General features: G+C 32.5%; 1 protein-coding gene across 1 annotated transcript; it reads left to right on the top strand.

The window, feature by feature from the left end:
- The first annotated feature begins 997 nt into the window (after positions 1-997).
- Positions 998-6,620, top strand: LOC132053021 (26S proteasome regulatory subunit 4 homolog B-like). The gene is made up of 6 exons (XM_059444802.1): positions 998-1,570; positions 4,059-4,304; positions 4,806-4,975; positions 5,052-5,268; positions 5,363-5,503; positions 6,346-6,620. Exons 1-6 carry the CDS (start codon positions 1,091-1,093, stop codon positions 6,427-6,429), a joined length of 1,338 nt encoding a protein of 445 aa, XP_059300785.1. The 5' UTR covers positions 998-1,090; the 3' UTR covers positions 6,430-6,620.
- Positions 6,621-11,409: the final 4,789 nt, after the last annotated feature.

Here is an 11,409-nt window from a genome sequence, read left to right as displayed (position 1 = left end):
TAATGAGATAGAAATACTGTATAACTAAAATTTATCCCTTATAACAATACTAATTTAACTTATATACATCGAAAATTTAAAATAAATTTCATATTATTAGTGAAATTTAATTTGTTTTATCATATTGTTTATTCGATTTTTCATGTAAATAATTATACTTTTTAAGTGGTATTCCCTCCGGTTCAAAATGTGTGTCCACTTACCAAATCAAGAAAGATTACACTTATTTTTTTTCCAGATTTGCTCTTATTAAGCTTAAGAGACCAAATACCAAATACCAAGCTTAAGTCAAATCCCCTATTTTGTCTAAGAATTAGTATTTTCATTACGGAAAAGGCTCAAATATGCCATCAAACTATCGGAAATGACTCATTTATGCCACTCGTCAATAGTTGGCTCATTTATGCCATTGAACTATCGGAAATGGCTCATTTATGTCACTCATCAATAGTTTGGCTCATTTTTGCCATCGCCCTTTATCAAAATGACCATCCATGTCATTTTTCATTAATACCAGTTTTACAATACAAGATATGACACGTGATCTCTAACTAGATTATGGTTGTGGGTGGGTAGGGTGTATGGTCGGATTTTTTTTATTAATTTAGGATTTAATATAGGCGGGTTTAATTAAACGACGTAGACCTCTAATTGGAGGTCATGTGTCATATCTGGTATTATAAAATCGGTGTTAATGAAAAATGGCATGAATGAGTCATTTTGATAACGATGATGACAAATAAATAAGACAAAAATAAACCTTTTTTCGATAGCAACGACAACAAATTAAACTATACTTGATGACATACGTAATCCATTTCCGATAATATATATATTCGGTACCTTTTTCCGATAATTTGATCACATATTTGAGTTTTTTTAATTTTTTTTTTATGAGATACAATTGTTTAACGCTGAATGCTTTTTTTTTTTTGGAGTATAATAGTAAACATTTTAGCGATAGTTAAGAGTTAACGCCTAAATATCTATACATATCTTGTAAAGAAAGAAAAGCATAACCCAAAATATCCTTAACCTATTTCCAAACCCCTCTTCCTCTCCACTCTCTTCTCACTCACAGCAAAAAGTCATGGGTCAAGGAACACCCGGTGGTCTTAACCGGCAACTTCCCGGTGACCGGAAAAACGACGGTGACAACAAAAAGGAGAAGAAATTCGAACAACCTGCTCCACCTACACGTGTCGGTCGTAAACAACGCAAACAAAAAGGTCCCGAAGCTGCGGCTCGGCTCCCAACCGTAACGCCATTAACAAAATGCAAGCTTAGGCTTCTTAAACTTGAGAGAATTAAGGATTACTTGTTAATGGAAGAAGAATTTGTTGCTAATCAAGAAAGGTTAAAGCCACAGGAAGAGAAAACTGAAGAAGATAGATCTAAAGTTGATGATCTACGTGGATCTCCTATGAGTGTTGGGAATTTGGAAGAACTTATTGATGAAAATCATGCTATTGTTTCGTCTTCTGTGGGACCTGAGTATTATGTTGGAATATTGTCATTTGTTGATAAAGATCAACTTGAACCTGGATGTGCTATTTTGATGCATAACAAGGTAATTGAACTTTGAAATATTTGATAGTTTTTAGGGTTTTAATAGCTATAATTTAGACCTAATCCTGAGTAATATTGAGATTCAGTTGCATTTTAATTCATGTTTAGGTAGGGTTATGGTTCTATTAATCAAAATTGCGATTTTACTTGTTGAGATTTTAGTAGGAATTAAACTTTGTTAATTTGTAGCTTTTTGTAATATTTGATAGCCTCTTTGTTTTTAGGGTTTCAATGAGACTTAGGTTTTCCTTATAACTACAATTTAGACCTAATTCTGAGTAATTTTGAGATTTGTTTGCATTTGAATTCAAAATTTTAGATGGGATTATGGTTTTTGTTTATCAAAATTGTGATTTTACTTGTTTTAGTAAGTTAAGGATTTGGACTTGGATGTGCTATTTTGATGTATAACAAGGTATTGAATTTTGTTAGTTTGTAGTTTTTTGAAATGTTTGATAGTTTCTTAGTTTTTAGGGTTTCTTTTATAACTGCAATTTAGACCTAATTCTGACTAATTTTGAGATTCGTTTGCATTTACTTGTTGAGATTTTAGGAGGAATTGAACCTTGTTAGTTTGTTGTTTTTTGAAAAATTTGATACTTCCTTAGATTTTAGGGTTTCAATGAGACTTAGGTTTTTCTTTATAACTACAATTTAGATCTAATCCTGAGTAATTTTGAGATTTGTTTGTCTATGAATTCAAAAATTTAGGTAGGATTATTGTTCTATTTATCGAATTGTGATTTTATTTGTTGAGTTTTTAGTAATTTAGGGATTTGGATTGGAGGAGTAGTTTGAAAAAGGAAGTCACTGGAACTATGTTTGGATGTGCTAATTTGATGCATAACAAGGTATTGGACTTTGTTAGTTAGTAGTTTTTTGAAAAATTTGATACTTTCTTAGTTTTTAGGGTTTCAATGAGACTTAGGTTTTCCTTTATAACTACAATTAGGACCTAATCCCGAGTAATTTTGAGATTCGTTTGCATTTGAATTAAAAAATTTAGGTAGGATTATGGTTCTATTTATCAAAATTGTGATTTACTTTTGAGATTTTAGTGGGATAGGGATTTGGATAGTGGAAGTAGTATGAAATAGGAAGTCACTGGAATTATGTTTGGAATCATAGTATTTAGGTGGCTGATTGTTCATAATGCTAAAAGAATGATCTTTTAATTGGGAGCTTATTAGTGTGATAAATTAAGAACCTATGCTACTGTTCATTGTAGTTGGTAACACTAATCCCACAGTTATGAAGAGGCAGCTCAGTGGTTAATCAGCCATTTCTATTCATTTGTTAATATGTACTTCGTAGCTGGTCGGTAGTCTTATCGGCCCTTTGAGGACTTTCTCGCCAATATGATTTACACGGTATGTTAAGGACATATCTGAAGATTCTTTTTCTTCCCTTTGGATTATGTGCTTTTTTACATAGCGGGAACTAGGGATGGCTGTTGGAATATAGTACAAATCAACATGAAAGTGGCACAAATTTAAGGCTTAAATCTAAATGGAATGACAGGTTGAAGAGGAAGGCATTCTATCATTTTCTTCATCCGAAGTTTTGAAAGCTTTAAAGTGCTAGTGTGATGGTCATTTGAATACTTCAGAAATGAATGGAAAAGAACTGATGAAAACAATAAATATCCACAAAAAAGAAGAAGTGAAGTTATGGTAGAGAATAGATTTGGTTAAATTGAAAGACATTATCCTATAACCAGTGGATTTGACACCCCCTTGTGGGAACCAGATTCTCATATTTGCAAATATGGTACATCTTTCACTTGTTGAGGCACAATCACTCTTTGTTCTTAGAGCCTTAAAGTTGCTTCAATTTATGTTATGATAACCACTAGGCAGAAACATATTTTGATTGATGCGTAGCTGTTGAAGATTTTGTGAGATTCATGAATTTGATTTTGGAAGATATTACTGCCATTGGTTAGATAAGTTCTATTGTTGTAGCAAGCCGTGTTTAACCCCTTTTTTTTTTTTTTTTTTTGACAAGAAAAAGAAAATCTATTGCTAATAAATTACGAGGAAGACACTGTTCTGTTCAATCCCCCTCTCTCAACCCACCTATTATTCTCCTTTTTGCATGTGCCGCGGATTTGCTTTGCCCTGTTTTTAACATATATGCCCATGACTAATAATGAATCATTCGGAGTTTTTATATCATATTGGAATTTTTGTGATGATTGCTTGGGCTACAGATTTTGTTGCTTTTGAGGATATCTACAGAAGAGCACTTCTAAGTTTTCACCAAGTTTGGTGGGTAGAGGTTTTGACTAGTTGGAAACTTCTTTGTGGTTAATTATCTCATTGTATTTCCTTTCCAAAAATTTTCCTTCCATAATATTCTTTTTGGCCATTTATTTTGGGTTGTTATCTTGTTTGTTTGGTAGTAGTTTGTCTGCTAATCTCTTCCTTTAATTCCTTGGAAGTATTGGTGAAAATGTGTAAGTCTGACGATATGATTTCCTCATTCAGGTTCTATCTGTTGTTGGGCTTCTACAAGATGACGTTGATCCAATGGTGTCTGTCATGAAAGTTGAGAAAGCTCCATTGGAATCATATGCTGATATTGGTGGATTAGATGCCCAGATTCAGGAGATCAAAGAAGCTGTTGAGCTGCCTTTGACTCACCCTGAGTTATACGAAGACATTGGTATTAAACCTCCTAAAGGGGTCATTCTGTATGGAGAGCCTGGAACGGGCAAAACCTTACTTGCCAAGGTTTGTGAAGTTTTCCTTTGTGTATGCTGAGCTTAGAACAGGCTGATTTCAGTTTTGACTTCCCTAGTTGGAATCAACAACTCTATAATGCGAGTAGACAGAGTTGTTGAAGTACATTGTGCACATTCTTTGTGCTACAGCTAAAAAATACTTACCAATCTCCACAAAAAAGGGAGTAAATGATTTAAAGCATACCTATAAAGCAAACCTACCTCTTAAGAGGCTATCAGTCAGGTGGAAATGTGTAGCCAAGTTCGATTTTAGTAAGGTGGTTTGAGCACCTTACAGTTTTGACTTCTCCGCGAAATAGTTTCTGATACATTTTGTGCTAGAATGTATCTTGACTAATGCCATCCATGTGATTTGTTTGTCCTTGTGTGTACATGTGCAGACAGTTGTAATCAACTAGTTATTGAGCTTTTCATCTACTTTCAGAGCATAATATCTCTCTAGCCTGTAATAAGATAATACTCAAAAGATTTATTAAACCTTTTTGTTCAGGCAGTTGCAAACTCCACTTCAGCAACTTTCCTACGTGTTGTGGGAAGTGAACTGATTCAGAAATATTTGGGAGATGGGCCTAAATTGGTCAGGGAGCTCTTCAGGGTTGCTGATGATCTCTCACCTTCAATTGTCTTTATTGATGAAATTGACGCAGTCGGTACAAAAAGGTATTCATCTGGAATCTGTTCTTGAGGTTGAAATTCGTGGTGTGTGTTAAATGTTAATCAATATGCTTGTCCGCAGGTACGATGCACACTCAGGTGGTGAACGAGAAATTCAGAGGACTATGTTGGAACTGTTGAACCAGTTAGATGGTTTTGATTCCAGAGGAGATGTAAAGGTGATTCTTGCAACAAATAAGATTGAGAGTCTGGATCCAGCCCTGCTTCGGCCTGGTAGGATAGACAGGAAAATTGAGTTCCCTCTTCCTGATATTAAAACAAGGAGGCGCATTTTCACGGTTTGTGCATTACATTATTACATTGTGAAATTACTATGTGTGATGCATCTGGTTTACATCCTGTTTCATGGACCATCTTATATGTGGTATGCAGATACACACAGCAAGGATGACATTGGCTGATGATGTCAATTTAGAAGAGTTTGTTATGACTAAGGATGAATTTTCGGGTGCTGATATCAAGGCAATATGTACTGAAGCTGGATTGCTCGCTTTAAGAGAGCGGCGTATGAAGGTGAGACTTAAAATGGGGAAGTCGTTTTGATTTATATTTTTCATGATATCTACCAATCAAAAAATATTTTTCATGATATCTAGGCATTACTCTAAAGTATGTCTGAAAAGAGCCAGGGGGAAGTGGACGTTGCATTTTTGATTTGATATTTTTCTTTCTTTGGAAACTTTACCTTATCAAAAAAAAAAGTTTTTTCTTTCTTTGGATGACTTCTCTTTTATGTTTGTTGGACATAGGCAGGTAGTTCTGGAATGAAGAGCTCTGATCTTATAAATTACCTAAAGTTCTTGTGGAATGGAGAGATGGAATTTGATCTTATTTACCCCTAAATAAATGCATCCTCCACACTATTCTGTCTTCTCATGTGCATTGTCCATCTTATTGTACTTATGCCGTTAGACTCTGCAGAAATATGAAAATGGCCTGAAAAGATTCAAATTACTATCTGAGATTAATTGGGACAAGGAAACACAAATTTTAGATTTTAATTGATTCTTTAACATGTTATGGATCTTGAAAACTGGAAATATTTATTTGAGTTTATGAAACTTGCCTAAGTTGGACGGAAATTTTCTTCGACCTAGTGGGTTGAATGTCTAGTCTGAAAAAAGTAAGAGATAATATGAAATGGAAGATCAAGTATCTATCTATAGTTAACTTCTGAACTGTTGTTTTGCTGGCAAAGTATATTCATACTACATATTAATATTAATTACTTGATTTTATTCATGTACTGGGGTGGTAGCATAAAATTCCTATTCCTGTTATCTTGACTGTGAAGCTTTTGGAGTGATAGTTTACCTGGGATTTTAGATGTTAACGAAAATATTCTATTTCTACAGGTTACTCATGCAGATTTCAAGAAGGCCAAGGACAAGGTCATGTTCAAGAAGAAAGAGGGAGTGCCAGAAGGACTTTATATGTAATCATAATATATCACTTCTGGTCATCTTTGTCCTCGACTTGATTACTCTGTTTTCGGTTAAAACTTTAGTTCGCTTTATTCATGTTGATGTTTCTGGTCTCCTGGCGAAAACATAACATTAGGACATTGAGAACCTCTGGTTGGTTGTCAGCTATTTGTTTTGCGCTTAATCTGTTTTCCATTATTAACTTAGTACGCTTTGCATCAGCCACTTTCATTTGTGCTTTGAATCTGTTTTCGGCATCTGCTTGGTCCATCGCCTGTAAATGACGGTCCATACATGGGAATTGTATCGGGGTATTTCTATTGCTTCAGTTTGGCTTATGGCAAAGGTGCATAGCATCTCAAGTTCCTCATTTTTGTGTATTGATTCAACTAAAGTTCTCTCTTTTTTTCTTGTTCTTTTACCGGAACTTGCTCACTGCGCTACTTCAAGTATGTCGATGTGTATATTGAGTTACCGCTCATTGCGATTTCAAAGTTTAGGTGGAATGATAAACGCGAAAGAGTGGAAAGGTTACACTAATTGAATAGTAAATTGTTGGAACTGCTACAACTTGTTGGTATTAGTGAAATAATAAGTCGTCTAGTCGGACCATATCCGAGAGCAAAGGATACATCGATTTGCAAGTGTTATTTTAGTACTTCCAACTGCTTGAACACCCGTCAAAATTTTAATTGGTTCTTTAAAATGTTTAGTGGAAAAGATGACCGTGCTTTTTGAATAAGTAGCCTCTCTACAATTTGAGTTACGATACAAGAGATCAGACGGATTTTTTTCCGCTTAATCATGTTTAAAGATCCTAAAAAAGTGAACTCTCCAAATATGTTACCGTCAATGATGCACCACCGCTCTACAACATTGAGGGAGCAAGTAACTCCTGGAGATATTGATTTTCCAATCTAATGTATAGGTTCTAATTGAAAATAACCCTCGACATTTAAAAATAATTATCCCATGTTGATATTTTTGAATAGTCAAAACTCTCACTTCAAAAAGCTTAAATGCGATTCCATCGACTACCTTGGATATCAATATTTAAAAATTGAATTTTTTTTTGTATATTGTAAATTTTCTTGATATAAACACCTTTTCACAAACAACTACCTTTTAGCTTCTTCTAACAACGTATAACTATATTGTTCTACATAATTTTATATGCTAGATTGTACATTAGTGAAATTTCCCCGCATGATAAACCAAACCAAAATTTTCGGATAAACTTATATTTTGATTATTAGAAGTAAAATTTTCACAAACAGTACCTTTTAATCCTTCTATTTAAATTTATTCGTAGTGATAAATAGTAGACGCGTCGACTAAATAAATATATGACCCGCTCTAAAAATTGAAAGTGTTATATTTATGGAAACAAAATCTATTCCAATTTAAATTAAAATCGCTTTTTAATGTTCCCGATTCACGCAAATATCCTCCCATTCCATATCGATCTCATATCTCATTCAAACGACTAACAAATTCAAAAAAAAATTGAATTCAAAAAGTACATTCATATTTTTAACCAAAAACAAAAAAAAGGTTCAAAAACTAGTTCATCAAAAAATATATTTGAAAAATAACAATATCAAACCAACGTTTTCACGCAGCTCATTTTTTGATTTTTGTGAAACGACGAATATATATATTGAATTATACGAAATATAGTCAACGAAACCGAGATATGAAATATTGAACATAATAATCAAAATAAAATTAAAATATAGTTCATAATTGAGGTAACAACGTTTTCAATCGCAACTTTTTTATTTTTTTTTATTTTTACGAAATTTTTCTAAATATAGTCAAAATATATGAAAAATATATACAAATATAGTCAACCAAAATAAGTAATATTGAACATAATAATCAAAATACAATTAAAATATAGCAAAAATATATATATGAAAAACAACTATTAAAATATCAATCCAACACATTACGAATTGAAAATTCGGGAAGTAATGAAAAAAAACAAAAACAAAAATATAGGTTAAATACACGGTAAAACGTAAAAATCGTTATAGAATCTTACCTTTTTTGGGAATTAGATTTGAATTATGAGTGAAATTAATGAGTAGTTAATTAGAGATAAACAAGGAAGTTGAACTATTATAAAACTGATTTGAAATTGGAGGAAATTAAGGGATATTGGGCATAATGGCGTGTATTTAGGGGGATAGGAGAGAGGGACGTTTTTTTTTGCTTAAATTTAGGGGTGTGGGGGAAGTTATCAGATAAGTGATATAAAAGTGATAGCTATAGAAAGTAAATATGTTATATTTTAGCTACTAAATATAATTATTGTATAGTTTAGTTATATTCCATAAATAGGTAATAATGTAAGCTATGCCAAGTAAATTTTACTAAAATAAATGATATTCTCTTCCCTAAACGACTGGGACAAAAATACTTACTATCCATGACGTGTTAAAAAACTTTAAATATATTTCTATTAAGATTAAACTATTTATATTTTTCTTTTCAAAGTTAAAATGTTTATATAACTAATGATTGTTGCAGCTAATAGAAGGGAAACTTTTATGTTGATAATGGCTAGTGATGGCCTTTGTGTTGATCCAATGACGTTACAGTGAAGGGTAGAACGGAGCTTTGCAAGACCAATACATATTTTTAATATCATTATTCAAGATTATTTGGGAACTATATGATAGTTAACTGTGGTTAAACACTAAGAATTATAGTTAAATAAAATGACATGTGTTATGCGTTTATTGGCCGGGTGTAAACACCCCATGTGGGTAAGTTTTTACCCTATCAAAAGTGTTGATAAGTATAGCATTTTCATCGCCAATGCAGAACTTTGACACATTATTATGTTACTATAGCAACCTGAATCGACCAAGCAAGATCAGACGCAGCGCCTTATATAGAAAATTATAGTATCATAGCAAGTAAATATATAAATTTCCATAGAGCTCTTCAGTTGATTTTCAAAATATCAACATAATACACGGTCTTAACAAAAGTACCAAATCTTTGAAAGAATAGACATTCCAAAACTTACATGCTTGTACAAAGGACGAGACAGGCATATAGTCAGGAGCCTTTGGTACATTAACAAGTTACTATAACATTCAACTCCTTATATAGAATATCATAATATATAGCAAGTAAATATATTAATTTCCAAAGAAGGTCAATTCATTTGATATTTCAAAACATGAACAAAATCTATCATAATTAATAATATTCCAAAAAAGGGACAATATTTTTGTATAAATAGACACTCCAAGATACACATTTCTGTACACAAAACAAGACAGACAGATAATCATATAGACAAACAAAAGCCTTTGATTTGAGAAAATGGCTATTAACAAATCCATTCTATTAATTGGTTTCTTTTGTTTGGCTCTTCTTTTGATTTCAAGTCAAGCAGCTGATGTAGTCCTTTTAGGACCATGTGATCAATTCCCAGATTGTAATGCAGCTTGCATGAAGGCAGGATATCAGAATGGCACTTGTACTAAGATTGGTGCTGGGATTTTGGGTTGTTACTGTGCATCACTTTAGTGAATTTACTTTTTTACTGCAAGTTATGGTGATTTTTGTTTCATGAATAAGTTGTACTCTCCATAGTATTTGGATGTTCCAAATCTATAGAATTCCGTATGGTTAATTAACAACAAATCTTTATCTTCTATGAGTCCAATTCAATTTTAGCAAATCTTTATCTTCTATGATTTATCGTGGTGATGAACTTGCAGTACTGTTTCTCCTTCTATAATCTTTCCTTATGTTGGAGAATTCAACAAATTTTATATAATTAAAAATAGTAATTTATTTTTACTCTATTTGTATAATATAATTTTTTTGATAAAGGGAGAATCAATTGAATCTTCTTATCGGGAAAAAAAAAAGATCGGGAAAGCCAAAACTTCACTAGGCCTATTTTTTTTTTTAAGAAAGGAAAGATTCATATATAATTTTATTTAAAGCCTACTTTTCTAGATTTTTAGATGTGATGTCATTAACTACTGGTTTATAATCCATTTGTTCTAACAAATCGTTTTCGATTGACAATATAGCTATCAAAGATTCCTTTTTGGGATTTAGTTAATTCTTCCCAAAAAAAAAAACCTTTTTGAAATTAGAATATTTACAACAACATACCCAGTTAATCCCATAAGTGGGATTTGGGGAGGATAGGTTGTATGCTGACCTTAGCCCTTTGGGAGGTAGAGAAGTTTTTTCCCATAGACCCTCGACGCAAGGAAAAGCATATTAAAATAGTACATAAATAGAAATATTTAATAATAAGAATAGTAAAAGCGAGAAAATTAGAATTTGATAATATATAGTATATTATAATATTTTAGGAAAGGGGCCTAAAAATGTTGGGACCCCAAGCCATTGCTTTACCGGCCTTATGATGGAGCCGGCCCTGCCTCTTACCTCCAAGCTCGGTTTTGGTTGTAAAATTAGGGGAAATTCGCGGTTGTATTTGTGAAAGATTTGAACAATAAAGTAAACACAATGTAGTTTTTTTTTTTTTTTTTTTTGGGTTTATATATATATATATATATATATATATATATATATATATATATATATATATATATAGCCGCGTAACATGGCCCCCCCATTAGCGGGGAACCGCTCACTACCAAGAATTTTTCCAATGCTCAAACCCGAAACCTCTGGTTAAGGGAGTAGCAGCCCCATCCGTTCTGACCACATCTTTTGGTAGTACACTTAATTTAGTTAAATATAAACATTGAAATACAAATCCCCATTAAGTGAAAACAAACAAAACCTCATCATTATTTATTTTAGAGTTTAAATTATATATCCGTCGCAAAAAATGTTTACATCATTAGATCACATCTACATGGTATAGCCTCTTTATTTTGCAACTAAAAATAGAGAGCAGAATATAGACATTTTTTGGGTATTCATCTTGCTTTCCTTTTCTTATATTATGCATCCAATAAAATGTAAATCCAATAGATTTGGCTA

The sequence above is a fragment of the Lycium ferocissimum genome, chromosome 4 (genome assembly GCF_029784015.1).
Source record: "Lycium ferocissimum isolate CSIRO_LF1 chromosome 4, AGI_CSIRO_Lferr_CH_V1, whole genome shotgun sequence".
Lineage (NCBI taxonomy): Eukaryota > Viridiplantae > Streptophyta > Magnoliopsida > Solanales > Solanaceae > Lycium > Lycium ferocissimum.
Note: the sequence above shows the minus strand (reverse complement) of the source record. Positions and strands in the feature narration are given on the sequence as shown.

Bases quoted from the DNA above. Each gene is read 5' to 3' on its own strand.
- LOC132053021 (XM_059444802.1), top strand. From the start codon at position 1,091: ATGGGTCAAGGAACACCCGGTGGTCTTAACCGGCAACTTCCCGGTGAC. The intron at 4,305-4,805 runs GTTTGTGAAGTT...CTTTTTGTTCAG, and splicing joins GCAAAACCTTACTTGCCAAG to GCAGTTGCAAACTCCACTTC. The intron at 5,269-5,362 runs GTTTGTGCATTA...TGTGGTATGCAG, and splicing joins CAAGGAGGCGCATTTTCACG to ATACACACAGCAAGGATGAC.